At 41.7% G+C, this 27,579-nt stretch overlaps 1 protein-coding gene across 2 annotated transcripts in view; it reads right to left on the bottom strand.

Moving 5' to 3' along the window:
- Positions 1–2,414: 2,414 nt before the first annotated feature.
- The window catches only part of mef2cb (myocyte enhancer factor 2cb), a 74,249-nt gene continuing 49,084 nt past the window's right edge, over positions 2,415–27,579 (bottom strand). The window contains exons 5-12 of one of the 2 annotated variants that reach the window (XM_062417341.1): positions 17,928–18,071; positions 17,598–17,735; positions 14,941–15,118; positions 14,103–14,150; positions 8,639–8,811; positions 7,052–7,181; positions 6,523–6,658; positions 2,415–6,219 (exon numbers count right to left, since the gene is read on the bottom strand). In XM_062417341.1, the coding sequence (XP_062273325.1) occupies positions 5,871–6,219; positions 6,523–6,658; positions 7,052–7,181; positions 8,639–8,811; positions 14,103–14,150; positions 14,941–15,118; positions 17,598–17,735; positions 17,928–18,071 (1,296 nt within the window). In that variant the 3' untranslated portion in view covers positions 2,415–5,870. Of the gene's footprint in view, positions 6,220–6,522; positions 6,659–7,051; positions 7,182–8,638; positions 8,812–14,102; positions 14,151–14,940; positions 15,122–17,597; positions 17,736–17,927; positions 18,072–27,579 lie in introns of both variants that reach the window. The other variant, XM_062417340.1, reaches the window with a different exon arrangement.

Below are 27,579 nucleotides of genomic sequence, written 5' to 3'. Positions count from 1 at the left end.
ATCAGATTTAGTCAGTCTGACCTTTTGCGAAACTGTGAGAACTGTTGTCACAATAGATTATTTCTGACAGATAATAAATGACACTGTGCCTATAGTGACTTTATCAGCGTTTGAATTCTTCACCGCAGGCCGCTGGAATTAACCCTTCAAATTCACTACAACGGATACAGGCTTAATTTGATGAAACAGCAGGGGGACTTCACTGTAGTGCGGCCTAATTAAAACCTACCGCTACGCACCCCAGTAACCTTTATTACAATGACATTTTAGACATTTATCAAACATAAGCACGTGCAGGAATATCGTCGAAATCAAATCAAATCACGAAAGTCGCTCTATAGAAACACAAACTCGCAATGCGACCCTGTGTGTGGACTACAGTAATAAGGCAGATGAATGACACCTTTACAGTAAGGTAAACTGCAGTCCTGAGTGTCACACCGTAAATTTACACCACAAATCATCACAGGAGCATCATGAAGCGGGTTTAATAGAATTGTAATAAAACGCTCAGCATTCATGTGTAGTATAAAAACATGAAAGATTTCCCCCTTTATTATGTTTTCGTTATTTCAAATTCTTTTAATTTTTGTTTTCTTTTGGTGCAAAATATGTCAATGAAAACTGTGCGTTTAACTTGTTAGTTCAAATAAAACAAAATCCTGGTTGAGCCTACGTCGTTGAAGCAGCATTATAATGTAAACATTATGACACCATATTTATTCTAATTGTTTATTTTCGTTCAAAAATAAAATGAGTCAACTCTACTTTAACATGAAGCTTGAAAAATATGACTATTTTTTTCTAACTCACATACTGTACAAATTATTTCATAGGAAGAGACTTAAACAGTAAATTCATTGAAATGGTGTGCTTTAAAGTTGAGTGTTGCATTTAAAATAGAGGATATAATTATATTTAATACGCGCTTAGATGGATTTCATCCTACATGCAGGCCTACACTGACAGCGTGTTTGCAGCCAACGTATTATTATGACGACACACTTTCTTCTTTAAAACATTTAATCTAATTAACGGCGCTTAATGAATGAGTGTTTTGTTTGTTTTTTAAACTTGTATCCCGAAACTGAAATGACTGAGCAGATTAACTTTCCTTCACTTGAAACTCGGTTTGTTCTCTGAGGAGTCAGTCAGCCTGTCAGGAGAAAGCTCTGATTTGAAAAAGCACCTTTTACTGAGCCTGCTCTTTCCAAATTGCATTATATAGCCTAAAGCTTAACGAAAAAAAATAAACAATAATCCAATCAAAATCAAAGAGGGATATTTTATAGTACAGAAGTTGCTACAGTGATACACTTAAAGGAAACCGAATAAATCCTGAAAGCTCTATCGAATCTGACACAATGGACATTTTTTGGTGGGATTTCCTTTTTTGTTTGCCCGCTTGTTTTTTTTAATCTTTCTTACTATATGCTATGTGGTGTGAGATTATCTCAGAAGAAATACCTGATTATTCTGAGATAAAGTAAAAGCGAGCCACGCTAAAAATCAAACAAAAAAGCGCATTTAGGAAAAGAAACACAAAGGCCTGAAGAGAGACGCTGAAATATCCAGTTGTGGTAAAATGTGTTTTTTTGATCAGATCAGAAAAATGATATTTGAATGTTGGCAGCGAGCTGCAATTACACAACCATCTACTAATACACGTGGAACTAGGGGTTACTGATTATTGCTTTTTCAGAAGTCAGAAAAACGTTACCATTCACTGCCATTATTATTTAATATGCAGTTCTTTTATTCATAACAAAGCTGTGCTACAGTTTCTTTCTATAAGACATGTCTACATGCTTGTTGCAAAACAACAAAACAACAACAAAAAAAACAAAAAATAAATTCATGTGTTTTAATGAATGACCTTTTCTTTCTTGCTTGTTTTCTTTCTCACATTGTGGAAAAATAGCAATACCTGAGGTAGGCCTGTAGACATTGTTTAGGAGGAGGTGTGTGTGTTTGTGTGTTGGGGGATTTTCTCTGATTTGTTGGAGCAAATCACAGTGTTTGCATTGTTTATAATCATGTTTTTTCTTGTGAATTCAAGATCCATGTGCACTGTCTGTAGCATCACTGGAAGATGTTGCCACTGTAATGTTAATTGAGATAAACCTTGTGTATGTCAAATGAATGTCTTCAGTATTAATATTTATGTTAAAATGCTGTATTTCTTTCAATGTGAATGGAAAGCAGCAAGTGTAACAATAATGCCAATGTCCTTATTTCAATATCATGCAGTTTCTATTGTTTGTTTAAGAGAAGTTTCTACTGTATGGCACCAAGCTTTGACCTCCTTTATGGAAGAACGTCATGTTGATATATGATTTTTGACATAAAACATTTTTGGGACGCATGGAGAAAAAAAAACAAGTCAAACACAATGAAATCACACCAAGTCACAATCAGGATAACTAAAAAAGCCAGTAACTTTACTGAAATCTCTGCAAAATACAAATAGCCTTTCCCTCCAGCAGAGGAGACTTTTTATTTCAACCCCATACGTTTTCACTACATACAGCTGAATCAAGTCCCTTGAGTTACAGAGATGTGGATTTAATTTAATACCATTTTAGTCTCAAGTGGCGACAAAGGCCAGCTTATGCCGCTGAAAGCCGCTCTTGCGTTCCAGAAAACATTATTTCCAAACCTCCCCCATTTTAAGGTTTATACAAGCTACATTTGATACTACAGACTGACTTTTTAAGCATTTTAACATATTATTCTTTTTTTTTTTTTTTTCTACTCCTTTTCAGATTTTGAATACAATTTAAATAAACCACAAACACAGTGGAGCAACAAAGAGTCCCATGTGAATGTAGGGACCTTAAGCAATGGTATGTTATTACAAATGGCTGTACAGGTGTATGGTCTCCCCTTTTGCTCTGCAAGTGACTTATCAAAACATCAGCTGAGGTACTGTTAGGGTGAATTTTTGAGGTACCAACATTTGAATCTATCATTATAATGACAAAGAACAACTGATCAACAGATGATGAAAAAGAATGGCTTCAAATTTAACAAACACAAAAAGAAAGAAAAAGATATAAAGACACGTTTGCTCATTGTCTTTGGTTAAAAATACTTTTCCAAACTACAGCACTCTAATTAAGAATCAGGACATGTTGGCATTACTTCAATCAGTAAGTAGATAGCATGAGAATTTGCGTGTAAAGTGATTTGATCAAGTGGACAACAAGTATGCGTTTCACATGATCAGGCCTGATTGATTTGGAGTGAATAAAACATTATTAATACAAAGTACGATATTTTTTTCTATGTAACTGTTTGGATGCATTGCACAGGGGGACAAAATGAGCAACAGAACAGGTAAACTACTGTGACTGGTACTGACAATGCAGCTTGGTTTCTAAAGCTACATCTGACTGACTGAAATTGAAATGTGAAACCAATTGTACATTTGAGCAAATTCTTTTATTGTCTTGTTTCAATGCTTGCAAAAAACCATAATGAATGTGAAAATAAAAGTTGAGTTTACAACACAGAAATGCCACTGGCTTTGGTTTCTCCACACTTATGCTGCCTGAAACATCATTTTTATTATTTTTCTCAGCCTTTTTGTATTGAATTTAAAAAAAAGAGAAGAACACCGTTATAGAGGCTCTGCCCCTGTTTGACTACACAGACTGTATACAGTAACAACATAGTGAACCTGCATGAAATATGCACATAGAAATATCATAACACTTAAGTGACAGCAGATACGGGAGTTGGAGGCAGAGAGATATGTGGCTAGTTTCATTGTTTAAAAAAGAGAAAATCAAAACAGCTATTTATCTAAAATAAACAATTGTGCTTCTCCCATACCAGCATGATCAATTTTTCCTTGTGTGTCTGATGCTGAGCTGTCGGTGACATGCGCTGACTGATGTGGAACGTTGTTTTTAAAAGTGGAACATGAGGAGTCACAGAATCAAATTAGGTCTGCAAATGATCAGGTGTAATTCATGACAATACACTTGCAAAATTATATTACATAAATGATTCAAGGGAAATTGTACAGACTGGACAGGGACTCATGCGCCATCTTGAACGCAAAATTGTGCAGATTTGAATTAGAAGAGAAAAAAAGGGTAATGTCAAACAAGTATGTTTTGTAAGATTAAACGTACTGAATAAGATAATGAAGGTTAAGAATGAATTATGGCATACATAAAAACATGTATCTTGACATGGATTGTGGGTTCAGCTATATTTCCACATCAGTATGAACATTGCATACATCATGTGTCAACGTTTATTCCTGTGTCATCCTCAGTTCCAGCCTTCTGACATTTTCCACTAACAGGTAGTTTTTTTCAGCATTCAGGCCTGTTTTTCGTCTGTCACACAAAGCTTTGCTTCCAGCTGGTTTTTAAGTTTAGACTAAATACACCCCTTAACAGCACTGTTCAGGGCTCAAATTAAACAAACCAGACAACATGTGCAACTGCACATAGAAACTCCACTAAGAAACCAACAAAAAAGTCATTATTATATATATTTATATATTAGAAAGCTATACACAAGCATGTTAATTTCACAGATTTTTTTTTAAAGATTCTTAATATTACCATTATTATATATAATTAGAAATACACGTTTAAAAACAAACCTCTACAAAGATAAAACAGTTCAGCAAAGCATTGGATCTCAGTCTGTTTTTCATGGCTTAGGGCTTCAAAGCCCTGTCATTTCCCCTCTGGGTGAACTATCCATCTCTTATTAGCAAAGCTATCAAAAAACACATTCTGGCTTATAGAAACTACAAAAAGCCACAAAAATGCTTTGCATTGTATTCCTTTCATATGAAAATATAAGCAAGTGTATCGTACAATTGTTTTTTATTTTTCCTTTTTTGTTTATTAATACTGAATAGTTAATACTAGATCCAGAGTTTTCTTGATTATACTAATGTAGCTCTTAGATCAAAGGGTGGTCCTCGCTCTGCTCCATTCTCGGGGAGTGCTAAAACCATCAAAGGTTCGACATGTCTAGGATTGGGTCTGCCTGGTTACCTGTACAATCCTTCAAATGTTGCATAATAGCTTTTTCATTTAGTGAGTAAATAAATCTTGTAATGTCTGGCAACTTTTTGACCCCTGCCCTTCCCCCATTGACCCTCTATTTACATAAATACGTTGAACCTGCAACATGACATCATCTAATGTTAATACACATTTTTGCAAGGGAGAACTGCAGAGAAGGTATATAGCAATGAAACTGACACTGTACACATGTATTGTTTGTTTGTCAAGTGCTAAGGTGTTTTCCACTGGACACACTCACTCTCATGTTAATGTTTTTTTTGTTGCTTTTGTTGTTTTTTTTTTCATCTCTAGTCACTGATATATCGCTGAGGCAAATTGTAAGTACGTTTTATGAAACAGAGTACCTGACTATTTTTTTGTTTATTTGTTGATATGCATATATTCACACATACACACACGTGTAAAGATATATGCATACGTGATTCTTTTTATCCACACACAATACAATTTATGCATAGTTCCCCAACAAAGTAAACCCCTGATCCCATCCCAACGAACATCCACCCTCCCAAACCCCATTACAAGACCCCACTGGTTTATATAATGTCAATATGTATAGCACACACACACTCAGCAAAAAAAAGAAATGAAAAATAAAGGAAAAGAAATAACAAATAGATTTTTGAAAAGGGCTGTCCCTTTCCTTCAGCGTTAAGGAGATAAAAGGAGAGAGGCCAATGCGTTGGGTGGTGAGTGACTCGTGATATCGAGTGTGAGGAGTAAGAGGGAGCTGACATGTGGGGCATCGTAACGCTGCGTTGGTGGGGGCTCAGGGCAACTTGGGGCACTGCCAGGGAGAGGACAGAGCTATCATGTCGCCCATCCTTCTGACAGACGCACCCGTTTGATGGAGGGGCTCTCGCGCTCGTCCAGTGCGGGCCGGGCCAGTCCCAGAGGTGAGTGGAACTCATTCCTGTGCTCATCGCGGTCACTGCCCTCGTGGGAGCTGCTACAACTGCTCAGGCTATCAACAGGGGAGCGTCCCGAGTCCTGGCGGGACGAGGGGTTTTGGGGATTGGGTACCCCACCACCGTAGCCCCCCGGTGTGCTGCTGGTGCGATCTCTAGGAGGAGAAACAGGTTCGGACTTGATGTGCAGGCTTTGAGCAGAGGGCAGGGATAGATTTGAACCCTGACATAAGTGAGAGCTAGAGCAATTTCTGTAGGAAGGAAAGGAAACGCAAGGGGTTACAGAGTTACAGAGCAAGAAACAAAGTGATTTTAAAGTCTACCACACGCAAACATGCATGCAAGCACACATTTTCACACATAGATAAAGTATAACCACACAAACACATGAAAACAGAGAGGTGTCATATTTGTGCTGGACCTTGCAAGTGAAGGTTGTAAACAGTTAAGGACTCTGAGTGTGGCATCTCAGAAAAATCTCTAGTGATAATTTATGTGATACATCATGCATTTCACAACAACACAACACCTCAAATGAAGTTCTATGTGCTCACCCTAGCTGGCCGAGGGCTGAATGCTGCATGTTCTGAAGGTGTTGCTGTTGCCACCCACTCATTGAGCCGAGGTGAAGGGAGCTGCCGCTATTGAAGCCAGACAGAGAGGATAGGTCTGCGCTATTCAGGGAATACTCTGTGTACACACAAACAGAGAAAGAGGGAATACAAAGATGTAGATTATTGGTAGTTCAGAGCAGTTCAAACAAAGTTGGAAGACAGTTCAGCTCTGATTAATGTTGATGTGATGTTACATGACTGCAATCTGTGTTAGTGTGACAATAGCACCCTCTGCTGTTCAACTGATGCATAACACTTCAAAATGAGAAGGCACATTAACTTCAAACCAGTCAAATTGTAAAACATGATTTTTTCAGTTTATACTTGTATCAAATTTATCTGAGGATAGGACAAGCTAAATGAAAAAATATTACATTTACTAAAACATATTCAACAGAGATAACGCCTGTTTTTATGGACATGAAAATTTGATAAATGACAAACACAAACTACATACTGTGATACATACCGGTACCATAAGAAGTAGAGATGGCAGATGGGTAACCACCCATGCCTTGTCCTGGTAGAGTGGGAGTTGCTACTGATACCACTGGGGTGGCCAATGACTGAGCAGACTGGGAGTTGTTTATTCTCTGGTTCTGTGACAGAGAAAGGTAAAACAGACAGTGGGAGAGATGAGAGGGGCTTGAGAACGTAAAGATCAACTCCAGACAAAACAAACAGAAAATGCAATAAACCATGAAAGTTTTTTTTTCTTCTTCTTGATTTTCTTTCATTTCTTTCTTTCATTCAACTGATGCTGAGAAAATGAATGTGATGCCAACTTCTGGGGAAATTAATCACTTGACATGCGGCACGGCTGAACCCTGCCAACCCTATCATTTACCACCCTTTCCGAGAGCCCACTGTCGCTATAGTAACACCATCGGTCTCCACGGCAACACAGGGTAGCAAAGGGAGAGGCACTTTATTGTGGCAGAGGGGAGGGTTTGGCAGAAAATAATGGTTTGATGCAAAAATGAAAGTCTACTCTTTTGTTGCCCCTCATTTCCACATTCTGAGTAATAAACGCTGTGATGCTGTATTTGTGTGTCACAGGACTCTATATGCAAGCGAATTGATAAAAGGAAGGAAAGGAGGAGTAGATACACAAGGACTGAGGCTGAAAAGAGGCCACGTTGCTTTTACCCTGACACACCACTGGATGGCACTATGTGCCCTCAGAAAATGTCATATTAGGTGACATTCGAGCCTTCAGCACAGTCAGCAACAATAAAAGTGAAAGTTACTCTAGAGTCAAAAATGTTGTATCTAGCTTTAATAATCTCAGTATTGGGGCAAAAATTTAACACAAATCAAGTGGTTAGACTCAGGAGACTGCAATGCTCTCAGTTCTACAAGGCACATTATGCTCTTGAGAACCATCATAACCAGATTCTGATAAGAAAACCTCTCAAGTTACAGATTTTTAAGCCCATTTAAGGTTGCTTTCATTTCTAAATTTGAGTGGCAGTCTGACTTACCAATAGCAGATCGACATCCTCAGACTGACGGCATTAAAAGGGGGAGGGTAATAGATTGAAATTAGTGAGTGTGAGTGAGAATATAGAAGTGGTGGCTAAGCCCGGATCTAAGGATGGGGTTGCTGTAGGATTGAGCCAATGGAAACAAAACTAATGTGAAAAGATGCTAAGAATAATATCTACTCTACTACTTTAGCACACCTTAACATAAAGACAGAAGAAAGAAATGTCACGGCCTGCAGTATAAGTGCCAACATACACAGACAGGCACAGCAGAACAAATATATTTAACAGTATGGTATATCAGACTTAGGCCAAATGTAAAATCTAAACTACTTTAAGAAGCTGCAAAGACACATTTGAAATTTACAAAAATGTCATGTGCCTATATTCAAGCTCATCAAAAACATCATCAACCCAAGTCTGATATATGCAAGATAGAAACAGCAGGGAGGACATGAAAGGAAATAAACAATAGCGAACAAACTAAAAGAGCCGCCCATAGATAGGGATATATAGTAAGTAAAAGGGGTTGGGCAATAGAGGAATGATGGTGTAGAGAGATTACTCACAATGGAGGGCATGTTATTCTTGGCGCCAGGGGGGATGAGCACACGTAGGTCAGGTTTGCGATTGTTCATGCCTAAGTTCATGGGTGGGGGAGACTTTGCCTGCATGTTCTTGTTCATACCACCTGGAGAGACCAGCAGACCAGGCGAGTTGCGGTGGTTCCCATATCCATTTCCTGTGAAAGCAAAGAAAGGTTGAGGAGATAAGGATTGAATATACATGTGCATTTGAAATGTCTGTGAAGCAAAGACACTTTTATGTGTTATTAAACCTGTTTCCAAAGTTTAATGAATCTTGGAAATAATGCTATCCATGACACTGTTGCCTAATTAAGAACAACACGAATCAGTCACCTTGTGCTCTTTTTCCGGTGTTTCTATCTCATCTCTATTTCCTGTGTTAGAAATTATATTAACCGACTAGTCTGAGGAGACTTGTAAATGGTGCTTCATGAAAGTGGCGCACGCTGGCAGAGCAGATAGTCAAACAGACTGTACAATACTGTTTTTGCCTTGATGATTACCGCTGTTTGTTTGGCAGCCATACAATGAAGGCATCCACTTGAGAGGACCTCACCCTCCACCTCTGTCACTGTCAGTTAAGGCTACATGTGCCCAGCAACAGCCAGTGAATCGTGTAAAAAACATCTAATTACGGGTAGCAAGACCACAGAGGGATGGGACCCATCATTTGGCCATCAGAGCTAAACACATGTGTGGTTCTTCCAGACAAAGACCCTGCCTTGGGGTTACCACCAGATCTGCGTTCCCCTAAGTACGGAGGACCAAGTGCAACACACATTACTCCCTCAAAAACCAGTGGGGCGAGATCCTAGCAACATCATTAAAAAACTGAGAGTGAAGCATTCTTACAAGTAACATAGTCTTTGTTTCTAATCCAATCCCGCAGGCTGTTTTTCCCCTTACTTCTCCTTCCTTCTTCCAAGGGGTAGAACACAGGGCACTGTGTGGACGTTCCCACTTGAAAGACAGGCAGGAATTATACGTTAGACATAAATGAATTTCCTAATCATATACTCCAGGGGAAAATGAGTCGCAGATGTCTTCCTGGGCAATTTCCCTTGCTGATCTTTGTTTAATTTGAGAGCGAGGTTTTTGTTGTTTGGAAATGAAAAGTCTCAAAAGCTCAATTTGAACAATCTGAAGAGTAAACGACCGCTAGCGGTGAGAGAAAATGAGGCCGCTTGACAGAAAACGAGAAAAACAGTGTGTGTGACTGCTGGTGTGTGCATTTGTGTTTGTGCCTCTTCTGGCATGTGTGATGTGTGAGCATCCATAGGCTTATGTTAACAACTCAGACTTTGTGTGTTCTTGGGGGGTTTTGCTGTATGCAGTTTTGCATGTAGATGGGTCTATATAAGCATCGTTCTTCTGTCCCAGTGAGTGTACATAAGTACAGCATGAATTGAGACGCTATGAGACATGCTGTATGACTGCTTAGGCGTGAGCCATGCATATGGATGCACGTGTGTGTTTTGTATTGGACCCTCTTAGTTCCAGTGTCAATCTCACATTAGCAAAGAGGCAGCTGCCTCTTCAGTTTTCCCGCTCTCTCATTCTCATGGGCTGGCCCTTTGTGAGATTGAGTGGGTGCATGTGGAGATAGATGAATGAGACCTCACACACGCATAAAACACACACGCACACCACACATACACACACTTTAGTAAATAACCCAGCAGGAAATACATCAGTGTTTCTGTACAAATGAATAAAAACTCTGAGCTACAGAGAGACATTAATACACACTTTGGTCAAGATGACACAGACTTCATCTTGGTGACAGTTAATCAGACATCTGTGTGTTGCCACGCTGTGGAGATGGCTGCCGTCCAGTCAATTATCTGCTATATGACTATGATCATGAGTGGCATAGGCCAGTCCTTAAGTACTACAAAAGTAAAATCATGAGCTAATTAAGCTAATGAAACAAGAACTGTGACTCACATCTTTCTATTCTGTAGCTTGATCAATCTGATTTTAGGACAGTTGCATTCAATAGCGACACATTGACTGGACTACTAGATGAGAGAGACATGATATCTAGAGTTAATTTCCACTCCTCCTCAACGCTACTTTACACGGTCGAGCTGCGGCGCACGCTGGCGTCAACCGTTTAGAGGAAGTACCAAAATTAAACACAGGCCAGCCAGGAGTCTGTTTTGCTGCTGTATAAAACTCAGACATAGAAAAGCAACATCTGATCTGAGATTCAGATAAACAACTTTTTGCTATTTCTGAGGTGTGGGGGAGACGGCTGGAGTCAAAGCTAAAGGACTGCAATCTGTCTCCGATAGGTGCCATGGTTTTGACCCAGCACACTTCGAGATGCATGTGTTTGACAAGACCTCCCAGAGTGTTTGTTCTGTCTCTCTCCCTCACACAAGCACAGACACACACACACACACACACACACACACACACACACACACACACACACACACACACACACACACACACACACACACACACACACACACACACACACACAGGAGAGGTGTGGTTAAACTCATGTACATTTTACTGTTACTGAACGAATTTCTGATGTCCTGTTGTGGTCTAACAGGCGCGCTCCATTCTATTCCCCATACACACACACTCTTCCGTTGCGGTTTGGCCAAATGTGCTTTCAACCCTGAATTCTCCAACTGAACCAAGGTGTCACACTCAAGCTTACAACTTGTACAGTTGGTGTGAGGTTCAGCCAAACATGAGACACACATTGTTTAATCTACTGAACTTGACTTCTTGTTTTGACTTATATGTACAGTATGCAAGATTTTTTTTAGCTAGTATTGCTATGTGATTTTGACCGGAGATGTCTTAAAGATGTACTTCATAAGTAAGTCATTTTAGAGAGTAATTGGTGTGTGATCAAGGTAGGAGGTGACGAGAGTTTCTCATTAATGCCTGTGCTTTGGTGAGCAGAGTGCTGATCGGAGGAGAGATGACAGCAACATAATTGCACAAATGGAGGTGGGAGGTTTTCACAAGCTGGGGCCCTGGTCCGGAGGTTCCTTTATCAGCTTCTCTTTCTTTCTTTCTTTCACTCACGTTCTGTTCCTCACCTTGCTCTCTCTCTCCTCCCCAGCAGAGGAGTTGACAGATTGAACACATACTGTATATAAATGAGTGAACATACACATGCACGTACACACTTCCCACAATATTTCCATAGACGAGACATGATGACTCAGCCTTTCAGTAACATGGCCTATTTGCACTGGACTAGAATTATCTGGGGACCTTGTGTGATTTAGCAGAGTACTCATGCACAGGTTAAACAAATGTGTTTCAATTAGATTTACAAGCCAAATCCAGAGGATTATCTCCAGATATGATGCAATGAAAAGGAATTATTGAGTTTATATTTTCAACATGGGAGGCAGAGTACACATATGTTTTGAGTGGTCATGAAACACTGTTACTAGGCAACTAACAAAAAATGGACTCTGCCTTGTTCTGTTTTTTTGTTTTAAATGGGAAATTATATTGTGTCTATTGTAATGTCATGATAGAGGATAAAAAAATAGTTCACACACAAATTTGAATTTAACTTACATGGGCTTCAACATTAGAACATTTTTTAATTATGTCACGACTTCTGAAGTCGGAACTATTAGGTAACTATGACTTCAAGGAACCACATGTAGGTACATGAGCCTGCTTAATTTGTACTATAATGCTATCAAATCTCTTCTTTCTAGTGTAATTTTCATAGCCCACAAAATAAAAAAGACTTATTTTTGCAAAATCAAAAGAAAAATATATAAGAATTAAATTTACTGAGATGACAATTTACACTTAATTCATATTATCAGAAGACCTGTCTTTGGCTAAAAATGGTAGGTAATCAGCATTGGAATTATAACTTTACAGATGGTAGATTTGTGTGAGACTTAGACACAAAAAACATCTGAAATCCATCAACACTACAGGGGGACCCCAGGTAATTCTAGTCCCATGAGTAGAGCTTTAAAAGCTGTCATTTTCTCTCTTTACAGACAGTAGAACCATGACATCTGAGAAACAAAAGGAGGTGTTGTGTGCATGTGCATATCTGAAACACACATCCACACACATGCACACACATAAGGCTCCTTCTTTGTTACTTAGACTACGACACTTAAGACGTTCATACATAGGTCCAGACAATTACTTATATAGTCTGCTTATCAAAACTTACAGTGAGGAGAAGAAGAACAGTCTTTGTGGTGCCACAGTGGCTGGGCTACCTCACACTGAGTCAGCAGGAGGAACATCATTAAAATGGCTGACCAAGTTCACAGAACACTTCCATCTGTGTTAACCCACTGTTTCTCCTTTGCACACATGCTTCTACCACCAGTGGATATTCATCACTGGGGTTTCCCCCCACTCGTTCTTTCTCTCTCCCTCTACATGAGATTTAAGGGAGCTTTGAATGGAATCTTTTAGCTTCCACAAGACTCTCTCTCCACATCGTGTTTTTCGCTGCTGCTGAGCGACGCGCAGCTCTCACAGAGCGCCTCTGTTCCTTCGCCACGGTGACACAAAGACTACATTTGAAGCATGCTCTGCAGCACGCCGTCGATGAAACACACGCCGCAACAAATGGTCTAGTTGTGTGTGTGTACGTGTTTGTGTGTGTGATGAGTGACCAGACAGAGAAACCAGGCATTGACCCCAATGATAGAGCCCTAGGGGCCAGACAGGGCTGCCCAGCTGTGCCCCAACTGACCCCCCCATTCTCCATTTTTACACTGTAACTGACGTTAAGGCTTTAAAATTTCACCCTTTAGAAGGGAGTCTCTTTGCCATAAACTTTGGACTGACATGTCCCGAGGACAAACCATCTGACACAGAAGTTAACACATGTTCCTTAAACATGGCTTGCTCCACTCTCCACAGGCCTGTTATGGCATGGTGAAGCACTCAAAACACTGAATAAATTTGGTTCCAGGCATACAGTATGATAGCAGATACTGTGTAGAATTTGTGTGGCAAAACAAAGCTATGGGTGTTGTCATTTTGAGTTTACATCAAAATCCAAGAGGTGGTAGAAATAAGGGGATGGCTAATAGTACAGAGAATATTTGACTGGGCATTCAAAAGTCCATTATCTCCTCTAACTGCCTGTCAGTCAATCTGCTGCTTCACTGCATAGTGAAATTTTATTTCTCTCCGTCCACTTGTTCTACCATTTTATAGCTGAACACAGGCAGGATGTGTCACAGCCTCAGCACTGGGCAAACATTCCCAGATGAACTCCACGACCACTAACATCAACACATCATGGACAAAATCTCCACTTGGGTTTGGGTTACTATTAGTCATGCATTTTATGGCCCAGAGTGGGTGAGTGGGTGCAATGTGTGTGTGGGTGTGTGTGTTTGTGAGGGGGGTGGTGTATGCGTGTGTGCATGTTAGCAGACAACTGCGTGCGAGAAGAGGCCACTGTTCTTACCAGCACTGGTGCCTGCGCCAGTGGTGAGGTCAGCACCCATGAGGCCACCTGAAAGATGAAAGAGAGAGGAGAGCAAAAGAGAGAAAACCATTAGAGGATAGACACCCACATAGCGTCCACTCAGCCTCCTGTCTCTTACCTTACTGGCCTTTCAGAAGCAAACTCAATTTAATCACAATCCACTGTGAGTGTGCGTGCGTGTGTGTATAAGTGTGCGTTTCAGTATCATATGTGTACTGATACCAAGAGTAATACTCCCTCCCACTCAAACCGTAACACTCTAAGCAACTGGACACTGTGAGTGGATACATGTAGCTGCCATCCAAGAAAAATGACACATTATTATTTTTAAGCCATATGAGGTGGAAGAGTGGGAGGGTCCAGAACGTGTGCGGTTTGGTGTGGATGCTGTGAGCGCCAAAACTCATATTTAGTTTGTGCTGGCGCTCCTAGCATCCAGTTGTAATGACAGGGTGAGGGTGTGGGCAGCAGCCTTCAGACCAGTGGGACAGAAAAAGGACTTTGGACAACAATAACAAACCAACAGGCCTGATTTGCTTATGTCATCAGCAACTCAATGCCTATACATAGGGCCAGACATCCAGTGTGTAGAACCTCAACTTAAATCAACGAGAATGCGTGCTCAAGTTTAATGTGATACTAAATCACGAACTTACTCTGAAATGGGGCATTTGGTGTGTGTGTGTGTGTGTGTGTGTGTGTGTGTGTGTGTGTGTGTGTGAGACAGACAGGTACACACAGAGATGAGAAGATAAACAGATGGGATAACAGCGTGTACATGGGTGCATGACTGCATGTGAGGCCCAACCTGTGTTACCTGCACTGGGGGGTCTGTGTGTCACTCCGGGAGACATGCTGTTTCTCTGTAGACCATGGTGCGCCAATGGCAACAGGTTGTGGTTTCCTAGGGAACCACCAGGATGGCTGTAAATGAGATTGTTCTGGTTGCTAACGGGAATGGACACGGGCATGTCGTAGTTCGATTGGGGCATGGCCTGCTGAAAAAGAGAGGGAAACAGAGAGAGACAGACACAAGAGGCGAGTTTGATTAGGTTAAAGATACTAAAGATTTCAGTGAGTGAAGAAACTAAAACTAGACCATAGTGTAGAGGAATGGACACAGTAAAAAAGAGACGTGACACATCATTTAAATTCTTTGTGTTTCTACAGAGTTCCTCTAGAACGAGTCAAACACTGAGAAAGAAAGACAGAGATACTGAAGTTCAGAACGATACATATGTACAAATAACAGTTGACAGCCATGCACAACTGAATGGTAGAAAAGAACTTAGAGAAAAGACTATAAAAAATAAGAAAGTATGGATGGTGAAGGGGAGTGGGTGGTGAAACGTCCTCCATCAAACTCCTCCCAAGATGATATATGGGTTGGCAGCATTTTGTTTTCTAAGCTTGATCCAGTACAGGTAGGTTAGTTTGAATATTACTCATACCTCTCTGGAAGTTACTTAAGTTTTGACCTGACATTCATCACTGTGAAAGAAAAAGGTTGACCTGAGGGAGTATTGTGCTGCGGTCGCTGCATTTATATTCTCAGAAATACATTCCTGGTTTATTACATTAAAGAAATAAGAAGAATATGGTTTACTAGGACTAAAGCCAATGGCATTCCACTGTTCTAAGACAGCTAAAGATCATTCACTCTGTCTTCACCTCTGTGAAAAAGTCAGCAGTATTTCTTGCAAAAGTAGCTTTGTGACTGGAGAACTGAATGCAACCAGGAATAATTTATTTTTCCATCACATGGAGCTAATGCAAAGTATTTTTAAGTGGTAGACTCAGATCAGTCAGCAGCCCCATCAGGAATATGAGTAGAGGTAGCCTGCTGGCCCCAGGCGTCTAGTTTGTCATGTTTATTGTGTCACTTGGCAGAGGGGCTTAACCTTGGGAGTGCCCTGGAAGTGGTTGATCCTGCATGTTAGCTTTAGGAAGTAGAAAATAGGGCCCTAAATTACTGCCATGTGTCTCAGGGCAATGGAGGCAGCTCATCAGGGGGAACATCAGCATGGCTTACGTACAAGCACTGCCTCGTCTTCTTCAATTATCTCCCCTTTGCTAACGCTTTGTGCTTTTTGCAGGCCAAGTATTATTTCAAAGATGGCTACTTAAAACATATTGTATGGCAGGCCTCTGCACATTTTGGGCTAGTCTAAAGCTATGGATGCTTTCTTTTATAACCGGCGAGATTTATTGCAGATTTTCTGTAATTTCTTCTATCTTTTTGTACCCCATGACCTCTCTGTTGCAGTATTTTTTAAGACTGGGGGGAGTTATAGATGTGTGTGTCTGTGTGCACATATTTGCGTGTACACACAACCCCATTGCTGGGTGTAAGGGCCCCGCCTGTAAGCTGTCCTTTAACCGGTGCCATCCTTCCTGTTTTCACTCATCTTCCTCCTCCGCCTCTCCCCACAGTCCCCTGAACAGTCCCCTGCAATCCAGAGGCCCAGTGCTTGGCAGCCACCCTGACCACACACTGAACTGCCACTTGTTGTGTGCAAAGTCCCCTTCCCCACCACCTCCTCCCCTGCTGCTCTACACCCCACAATCCCCACCCTGCTCCAATCCCAAAGCCACCCCACCCCAGCTCACCAACCCCTGCCTTGCTTCAAACCACATCTCCCCCTGCTCCACGCGGCTTTGTCAGACACTACTGTTCTTCTCTGAATTATCTACTGTGGAATTATCTCTTTCTCTGTATGGCTAGTTTGCTAACCATTTCAATATGGTACTTTTTGTATGGAGGGCAGGCTCGGTTTACATAGAAAGCAGCTTTTACTTTGTGGTTTTCTAGCAGCTGGCTATAGATTATACTCTTCTGTAAAATTAACGCTATATAATATAAATCCAGTAGCTGACATGTCTTTACATATCTAAGTCCATCAGCAAATATGTTGTTATAAAAGATATCACTTTGCCTTCAGTAGCCTAATTGTTTCAGCAAGGATGAGAGATAGCTGAGTTTTGTGAGGTATGCGTGCTTACAGTAAGAGTTTTTGAATGTCTGCTGCTGTTTCATTCACAGTATCGGTCCTTGTTGTTGCGGGTGACTGAGCGCTGTGTTTTGGAGCAGGAAAAGGAAAAGCACATGCAGACCACACCTCCCCCGAGAGCTGGACAAGGCATTCTGGGTAACGGGTTCAAGGTGGGAACCCAGTAAGGTTAAAATTTGTCACGAGAGAGAGTCTGCAATTACTATAGCAAAAAGTGCCTGCTAGTTGTGGTTGCAGTTATGTTAAATTAGAGGACTGTTACTCAACTGTAATCAAGCAAAATCAAAGAACTGTAATTTTTTTCATTGTAAGTATACAATGTAATCTTTAGCCTTACTCTCAATCTCACTTTGTGTATTTAGTCTAGTGGCAAACAATGGTGGTTAGCTGGGTTAGCGTTATTGGACAGCCAGCACTTTGTTAGCCTGCTGAGGATGCTGCGTAGTGTCAACCCAGTACTTACAGGTATCTTATGACTTTTAATCATGTGATCAAACTCTTCGTTAATCTGTTTGTATTTCTCCTCAGTGCGTGGGGTGAGGATGAGAGCAGACTCGAGCTCCGGGCTCTCGCCGCCTTTGTTCTCCTTCTTGCTCAATGCCTGCCAGGTCCCACAACCACAGAGATGGACGAAGGGTGACACAGATGAAGGGGCGGAGGGATGGATGGTAGCAAACAGATGACGGAAATGAGGAGACAAGGACGAAATGACAGAAAGCACAGGGGGAAAAAAGAGGGAGAGAGAGGAAAGAAAGGTGAGAGGAAGGTTTAGGGTTTGACAAGAGGTACTTACACACAGTCTCTGTCTGCTGATCATCAGATCAATGTCCTCGTTTATTTTCCTGTACTTGTCCTCAGACTCGGGGCTGTGGCCGACCGAGTCGTCTGCGTCGGGGTCTGGGCTGTCACAGCCATTTAGGCCCTTCTTTCTCAATGTCTGCAAACAGAGTAGTTGCACAATACAGTTGAAGGACTTTGGGGTGGGGAACAGTGCACCAGGTGAACAGTTTGGGATAGGCAAATGGTGATGAACTGTGAGGAGGTACCTTTTAGAAATTGACCCTGACAAAAGACAAGTCCGATTAGGAAGACTTTGGAAAACCATTTATAGATTTCTTCAGCAAAGAGCATTAACTTTTTTCAAATGAATAGATTTCTAAAGTAATTTTCACTCTATTAGAGAATTGAGTCTGTTTCTGAGAAATTGTTCTACAAAAGATCTTTAACCGTTACAATGAATCACTTTGGAGGGCTCCAATCTAACATCCAGCAACACGGGGTGACGTGAGAATACACTGGCTGGTTTGTGAACAAGTAAACATGCAGCTAAACACTCAGGATGGCACAGAGGATTTAATAGCATCCTGTAACAACACATAACAAATTATCAAACTCTTGACCAAATGACAAATCACCGGACCTTAAAACCTCATAATTACACAGGAAAGGAGAATGTCATGAAAGTAAAAAACATTTTAACAATAATGACCAGTGGGTAAAAAAAATGAATTAAGATACCCACGTTCATGAGATCATGTCTGTGATATTATGCAATATTAAATGTGGCAGTTTCTTTTTTGGCCACCTGATGGCCACCTGCCCCCATTAGAATGGCCAGGAAAAAGCAGACGGGCAGAAAAGCTCACTCTTAACTCGCTCACCACTCCCTCAGAGTGGAAGAGAGACAGACAAAGAGAGCGTGAGAGAGTGAGAAAGAGAGAGAGAGCTGCCTCTGTCCTTTTTTAGATATTGTTGACAACCATAACAACAGGGATAAGTTTCATAGCACATTACTGTGTGTGATAGCATAAGGGTATGTTTGCTTGAGCAAGTAGGCATGTACCGATAGGTGCTGTGTTCATTTGCCTCGTAAAGTGAGACAAAGACAGAGTGGGAGAGAAGAAAAGTACAGTAGCTGACAGTTAGAGATCTCATCAAAGGCACCCCTCCTCCCCCTCCGCTCTCTTCAACACCCCCCCCCCCCCCTCCTCCTGGCTTTAATAAAGGGAGATTAGTCTACAGGAGGAATATCACGGGCCTGCTCCTGTCTGTGCAGTCGTCGCTTCACACTGCGCTCTCCTACTTTCATCTGAAGCTCCATATCAGACAGACGTAATTAAATTTACTTTAGCACACCCTGTATTTGATGCTGATCAAGTGTGTGTCTCTCTCTTTCTGTATATGTTGTAGTGTGCGTATGTGTCTGCTGGTGTGAGTGTGTGTCTGTGTGTGGGAGGGGAAAGAGGGGAATGAGTCTGTGTTTGTGTGTGCATGTGTGGGTGTGTGAGAGTGGGTGTTAGCGTCAAGAAAAAAGAAAGAAAGAGAGACTGAGCAGCAGAAAGGAGGAGGATCGATGCTAAGATAAGTTAATCTCAGTGAACTTCTTCGTCTCATTTGTTTGTCTCCATCAGTACTCACTCACGCAAGAGATACAAGTGCTAGCCACTCTATCACAACCGGCAGCAGAAGTGACAGGGAGCGATCTGCCTGCTTAGAAAACAAATAACAATCCAGTCATCTCTCATGTCATCACAACAAAGGCCTGTTTTCAGTGTGGTTTTAGTGAACTTAGAGGGCTTCTTTTGTGTGTGTGATAACTGTTTGATTCCTGAGGCGTCTCGTGGCGAGGCAGCTACTGTAAGCGTGTCAACATTTGCTGGCTCTCCTCCTCTCTCTCTGAATCCTCACTTGGCCCCCAGAGTGGAAATCTGGAATTCTGAATTTGAAAGCGTCTCTCACATCTTTGACAGTCTTCAGGAAATACACCAAACATATCAACCAAGGCAATGCAGGAGATCTGACTTCTAACAGCCCTACAGTGAATCAGGCACTCTTGCTCTATCTGAGGTGGATGAGTCAAAAGAACAAAGGGGTTACGGAGGTTTAGCATGCTGTCTTTTTTGGCAAAGGCGTGAGATGTAAAACTTTTGCTGTTTCTTTTGTGTAGTTTCATTCTGGCCTTGGCGATGCATCATATCGAACTGACAAGAGCTGAACCACTGGCCTTTCCCTGTTCACATGAGAATCTTTGCAAGAAAAAGCAACTTTTCTTTCTACTTCCACAGATTTTCACCACCCACCGCCACCAGCACAGAGTGCATGAGAGATTCACTTCCATTCTAGGAAGAACAGCAGTGGGGCATTGCTGGGAGCATGGAATGGGAGCTGGGGTAAAGGTGACACCCATATGGGGTAACTAAGCTGGTGGTCTGGCAGGGGGTAGGGTAGTGGTTGCGTTGAGTGTTGATGGGTTGCAAGGAACCAGGGTGTGAGTGTTATATGACTTTGAGGCATTCGGGCCAGGCTTAGCTTTCCAGCAGGGCTCAGCACATCGAGGGTGCGGTACAAGGACACTATGCCACTCATCCCAGTTATGCCCACCTGTTTAAAGACATCACACCTGTTGCCAAAGGCTGACACACAGCCCAATAACCAATGAGATCCTTTGGAGTGTACATACAACCATAGAAGGCCCTCTCGCTCTTGTGCTCTCCACCCCACCACCCCACCGCCCTCTCATCATCCTGTTAGTAATAGCACATTGCTTTATCTGTGCCCTGAATTTGTTATGTGTCTCATGGCTCTGCTCCATAGTCATCTTCGAAGAAAAAATAACAAGGCAGTGTTTCCTATACTTACACTTTAACTGTTATAGCTCAACACGATAGAAAATGTGATGTAATGTGGACACACTATGAAGTAAGACACAAGTAATCAGTGAAAAACACTGGTGGAGAAAAGCAGTTAGAGAACCAAAATGCTAAACACCTACAAACTACTACATGTTGAAAAAGAGAGAGCACATGAGGGAGAAAAGAAGGAGAAAAAAGTAAATGGATGGAGAGGAAAGACTGCAAAAAAGCTGTGTATGCTTGCTTGGCTCTGTGTCTTTCTCTGTGGCCCATTTGGAGGCTTGCTCCTAATTAAACTCCTTCTTCATGATGCTCCCTCATGACTCGACTTGTCACAGGGCCTGTGTGAAGCAGGCACGGCATAGACACGGCGTCCTACATACTTAGACACCCGTCTCATCAGTACCCTTCAGCTCTTCACACACAGCTAGGCTGGCCTAGACTGGGCTGGGTTAAAATGGACTACAGGACTACCGTGAGCAAGGCTTAGTTAGGTGACCTGGGCTAGATTGAAAACAGATGTTAAGTGACACAGAATTGAGCCACAAGGGAACTGAGTCACACTATCTATTGCTTGGTGTTGTATCAGTCAAATCTTTGAGTCTTCTGGGCTTTTTATTTCTAGATTAAATGCAGCTTTTACTCATAGTTTGGGGTGTGGGTGATAACTTCATGGAGCTCTCGAGAAAAACTGAGCAGGATATTTGGGTGTGAATTCTTGGTGGCCCCAGGGGGTCTGCTAGGGACAGCTGACGCCTGCCCAGAGCTCCTGCCATACCAGGATCCGTCTGCTCGGCATTCTGCCACACTGCTCACCCTCTCTATCCCTCTATCTGTCTTTCTGCCCCCATCTTTCTGTCTCAGTCTGCTGCTCAGTCTGTCTCTGTCTCCCAGCCTTTGTCCTCTTCCCCTCATTTTCTGCAATACTACTACATCTCAACAGAAGCTTAGTCAAAACATTGTTGGCTTGATGGATAAGTCTTTATTTCTGATAGTCTAGGGCCAGTTGATGGGCTTTGTTTGGAAAGAGCTTCAATGCTGATCATTCCCCTCTACAGTTATCTTGGCAGTGGCTGAAGGGTACGACATATTCAATATTGTGTTTATGGCTATTGGCGACAGCCAGGCCAGTGAATGTTTCTCAATGTCTTCAACCCAATGGCTGACAGCATCAGTGCAACAACCCTCTACAAAACAGCCTGTTTATAATGGGCCTTTTATATCTTTGCCAACACTGTATGGTCTTCAGAATACACACTATTGTAAGCAAAACCAAGAGTTATAAAATAAGATAGTGTAGGACCAGGGCACAAAGAATTTTCCCCAATAAATGCAGCAGTTTATGGTTTTGCAGCATATTTCAGCACAATATAAAGGAATTAATCACTCTGCCACTTATGGTTAATCATGTTTGCAAGGTTTCAGGCTCTGTTTGTAAAACGTAAAAAATGGTACATAGCAGATTGATTAACATTGATCAGACACCGTGATAGTATGCCAGCAGTGCACACTTGTGTACAGTTTATTTGTGACCTCTTGGTGCAACTACAGTGTGTACTTGTATGTGCAATCAATCTAAAAAGGCTAAAAAGACATACTATCTAAAGGTAGTAGCTACAATAGTTAAATTGAGGTTCACGTTGTGCACAAAATCTGAATGGCACAGTAAAGGCTTAATCTACAAAAATAAATACATAAATATATATAAATATATATATATACACACACACACATATATATATATATATATATATATATATATATATATATATATATCTCACTGGCCTTTAAACTAATTAAAATATGATTTGGATCATAATTAAGGTGACAAAAGGAGAAAGAAAGACTTCAGAAAAGTACAGGACAGCAGGGAGCTCCCGTGCTTTTACCAATTGACAAACTCAATTTTGTCAGAGCAGATTGGTAAGGACCAATGTGGCTCAGTGTCAATAGGGGAGAGTCAATGGGGAGAAACATTGTCCCTTTCCATCACAAATAACAAGATGGAGGTGGCCATGAAGTGGACCCACTGTGGATTAAGACCCCCCCAGCACAGCTGTACAATAAGCACACTCAGGGTGGCCTTGCTGGCGGCAGGAATGGACTCACAGTATGTTTGGGATGTGCTCTCATTCTTATTCTTCTTATTCATATTTCTTTTTCTGTCTGCCATGCTATCATTTTTGTCTCACCCCTCACTCTCGCTGTCTCTCTTTCTCACTCTTTCTCTCTGCTTTTCGGAGTGGAGGGAACATCAGAGGGATCAGGCTGGCTTAGCTTATTGGAAGCAGATGGCAGACCAAAGGCAAGAAGGCCACAGTTTCATGAAGCTTGGTTTGAACATGCCAGGACCATGTCGAGGGGCATGCCCATGGATGATGGCTACATAGTGTGTGTGTGTGTGTGTGAGTGAGCATTTGAGGGGAGATGGTTGATTTTTGTAGGTTAGTGATCTGAGGAATGGGACCCCCAAATCACAGTCTGTCCCAGCCTGCTTTTTTTCAGTCATCATCTGTGCATCCCTATGCACTGGTTGAGGCACCGTTTGAAAAACTATCACGTCAATGACTTTTCAGTGATTTGGTGGCTTTGAAGCCCCTTACTCCTGGTGCCCTGCTACACTATAATCAGGAATCAAAGGCTGGCGCCTGGGATCATTCATCCCTGGACAAAGTGGTTGTGTGTTGTGTAATAAACCTGCCTAACTGTGTAATTACTAACTGTCTAGTAATAACTAGATTGACTAAACATAAAAAGGGAAAAAGTGAGAACTAGACCAAAAATAGAGAAAATGTGTTAGAGTAAGTGAGGGAGACAGAAAGTGAGACGAAGAGAAAGGCTACTGTGCGCAACAAGGTCCCTCCACATATCTCCAAACTGTGACATTGTGATGGCGCATGTGCTAAAATCACCATTAAGAAGAGCCCAATGCAGACGAGAGCCCACTCACAGACAGTCTTAGCTAGCCAGTACACAGCACAATACCAGATGGTGCAGTGCTTCCCATATGGAAGAGACACACACTAAGCACATGTCAGAATCCAACACTGTTTGCTACAGCAGCATCCCAGCCCTGGGAACAAAGTGGTCATTCAGACTAGTCACTACACTGCATAATTACCCAGATAGACATTATGAGACACAATGCCAGCTCAGTGAAACTGGATAAAGAGGGCACTTGTGTCTGCACCCTCAGTCTACCATCTTTCATCCCGTCTACACACCAGTTGCATAATACAATTCTATTTAAATGATAGAAAGAGAATGTGTCTATATGTATTTCTGATTCAACATAAAAATCAATTTGCCAAGGCTAAATCATGTGTGGAAAACAAGTTGTTACTTTACTTAGATACACTTTAATGCTATCTGAGCATTTTATGTAATGTCACAGTCATGACACTATGTTACTGCACTGTGATATTATCAATTACATACTTTAAGTTATCATCAAATAGTAACAGTGTAGCCTCAGCAAAATGACCCTAGTTCCCTGAAGATGGCAGTGGGTGAAACTTCAAGTCCCCCTCCAGCCACCCTCTATTCCTTCTTTGTCCCCCCCCCCCCCACACACACACTAATCATCACTTATCGTCTTTTGTCTCTCTGTCTCTTATCGCGTGGTGCCACAGCAGGAAAAGGGAGCCTGAGGGAGGCCTTGAGTAACAATGACCAGCCGGTTGACCTCTATAGTGTGACCTTGAGTTTCCACACCCTGCCCAAAGCAGCAATCATGGCAGGGGAGGGGCTGAGGCCAGGGGGGACGCTCCAGGCAGGGCAGGGAATGCCATTTATAAAAATAGATCTTCATTATTCTGAATTTTCCACAAATAGTTTCAAAGAACAAGACATCATTTCATCTTAATGGCTGGCGTGAATTGTTTTGGGCTGTGTAGTGGAAAAGCCTTGCCTTTTGGCAGCGTGGCCTCAGAAGTGGCCTGCCTTTTTCACCGCTCCACACCACAGGGACCACATATTGGCACATTTCAAACAGTCTATTTTTAAAACCTCCTTTTGTTGTTGTGTGAGTACCTCAGACTTCCGCTTCACTATATTGACCTTAAAAAACACCTCTGACAGAGTTCCAAATGCTACTTAGTTTCTTGTTTGAGGTTCTGCCTTTCTGGGCAGCGGGTGTCTGATGTGGAATAAAATGCTGAGCCTTTAGATCACATACATTATCTGTCATCTTGTTTTTAGCCTCTATTATGAAGTCAAAGAGGCATATAGTCTATAAAATAGGAACTCAGTAAACTTGCTCTCTTTATGTCTGAAGCTGGCGCCGCAGACAGATGTGTCCTAGTGTGCCAACCTAAAGTTTAGAACAGACGATGTTCAGCTGTGTGTGGAGACTGACTTGGTCATGTGAGGGTGAAACCTCTCAGGGTTTATCAGTAGTACCATGGGCTGACCTGCCAATAAAAAAATCCCTTAAATGTACGACATGAAAGATCTAACCTATGTAAGAGAATATAACTTTCTCTCCTGATGTGTTTTCTCTGTTTTTAATTATTTTTTTTTTAAATGGGGGAGAAAAACAAGTGAAATAAATAATAAGCATCTTTATCCAAGGGACGAAATGTTTAGGGGCAGTGCAGGGTCTCAGACCAACGGTCTCATGCATGTGGTTGCTGAGGGCAACTCTTCATGGTTGATCCTCAGAAAGAGAGAGCGAGAGGGAAACGGAGGCTGAATGAATACCCTAACACTTCGCTTACTCACTCCTCTGTTTCAAAAACAACCCCCACCCACACTGTTCCAAACACGAGAGAGAGAGAGAGAGAGAGAGAAATAGAAAGAGAGAGAGAGAGAGAGAGAGAGAAATAGAAAGAGAGAGAGAGAGAGAGAGAGAGAGAGAGAGAGAGAGAGAGAGAGAGAGAGAGAGAGAGAGAGAGAGAGAGAGAGAGAGAGAGAGAGAGAGAGAGGCCTATTCTTCTACCCTCTCCCAGCAAGGACCGCCAGCAAGGCAACTATTTTTAGCTTCACCACACACTATTTTTAGACCACTACCAGTTTTTGAGGCATTTATTAGAAAAAGAGTACATCAAATAAAAGAGAGCGGTGGTGGTGGTTGTTTGGGGGTGGGGATGGGGGGAGGCTGTGCTTTATTTTGACCATCTAACAAACTAGTTTTTATGTGGTGAATTCAGAATATGTTGCCAATCACATGGAAGTGTTAGAGAAATCTAGTGACTAAAAGTGAACACATTTTGAAGAAAACATATTCCGTATTTCTTTGCTGTCTACTTTTTGCCTTAATACTCTGGTAGAGCAAATATTATATCTGAAGCTCCAAGTCCAAACTGATGAAGACGTAGCGGGTGTAGACAGGAAGTGAGGAAGACAAAGGCATGCCTCTGTTAATGGGATTTGTGACGCTTTAAACACCATAAAGTGTTCCTATGCATATGCTATATGTGGTAGCCTGTTTGTTTTTTTACACCAACCTTTAAGCAAATGTGTAACTCTGTGAAAGAGTTCCAGAGTCAACTTTGCTATTGTTGTTAACACAGTGAACATGAAGTATGAACAGAAGGTGGAGGTGTGTGAAATGTTATTGACAGTGGCACAATTTCTTTCGCCAACCCTTTAATGTACAATTACGCTCAACACCATGTACGATTTTGCAAGAAACCTTCTTTGAAGATGTGCTTTACTCAGGCTGTCATCAGACTCTTTGTTTTAACAAACTGCTATACTGTTAGCTTGCCAATGTCATAAGGTTAATTTACTTAGTCAGTCAAAGCAGCTTCAGACCTTAATCCTCAGCTCACAAGGAAAAGCAAGCCATGTTGTCGATCTCTCCGCCGCTAGTAAACACTGAAGTACTGTGATCACTGTGGCAACCCCACCCCTTACTTCCCACCCATGTCACACCACATGTACCCAATCTTAACACCTCAAAACAACTCCACACAAAATTACTGTGGACAACTGTAGGACAGGAGATATGATATGGTTCCCCTATTTTGTTGGATGCTGACACATGTAAAAGTCGTAGAGGATAAATTAGTGATGGCATTCAAACCAGAATAATTATAAAGTCTTTGAAAGCCATGAGAAGAAGTCATTCAGTGAGCTGATCAACACAGAAAACTCCTTAAGGCTAATGTTCTCCATGCTGTTTAGAAACCAAATAAGCACATAGAATAGCACACATGCTGGAAAATATTTTCACAAGAGCAAGGCAGAACATGAGCACACTGGCACTTCAGAGAGGGAGATCACATGTCCTGTTGACTCGCAAGAGTATTATGAGAAAGCAGAAAAAAAGCATAACGGTTAATAAAGAAGTAATTTTTGAGGTAAATTAGTCTCTGTAGTATTTAGAATGTGTTGGAAATCATATTGTATTGCCAAATAAAACACTGTGCAAGGCATCCAGTAAACTGACATGGAAATGCTATATACATTACACTTTTTCTTTTTGTTGTCTCGTAGACATAACCGCTTTAAGTTCCCTTTGTGTTGCTTTATTTTCATCTCCCCTCTTCCTCCCCCCAACCTCTCCCTCCAGTGGACTGTCACTGGGCTGAAATCACACCTGTGCCTCTCACACATCTCAGCACACGGGTGAAACATACGCAGGGTGAAACATGGTGAGGGAGCTTTGCTGAATCTCATTAGCCAAGCGGGTAGTCATTAACAGAATGACCTTTGGAAATAATTACCAGCCTTCCTCCCTCCATCCCTCCCTCCTCCTCTTCTCACACTCATCCATCCCTCCCCCCACCCCCACCCCCCTTCTCTCTCATTGAGTAGTTCCTTCTAGGTGAGGACAGAGGGAGAGAAAAGAGAAAAAGAAGGGAGGGA

This window comes from Scomber scombrus, chromosome 4 (genome assembly GCF_963691925.1).
Source record: "Scomber scombrus chromosome 4, fScoSco1.1, whole genome shotgun sequence".
In the NCBI taxonomy this organism is placed as follows: domain Eukaryota; kingdom Metazoa; phylum Chordata; class Actinopteri; order Scombriformes; family Scombridae; genus Scomber; species Scomber scombrus.
The sequence above is the reverse complement of the archived record's forward strand: the minus strand, read 5'-3'. Positions and strand labels throughout refer to the sequence as shown.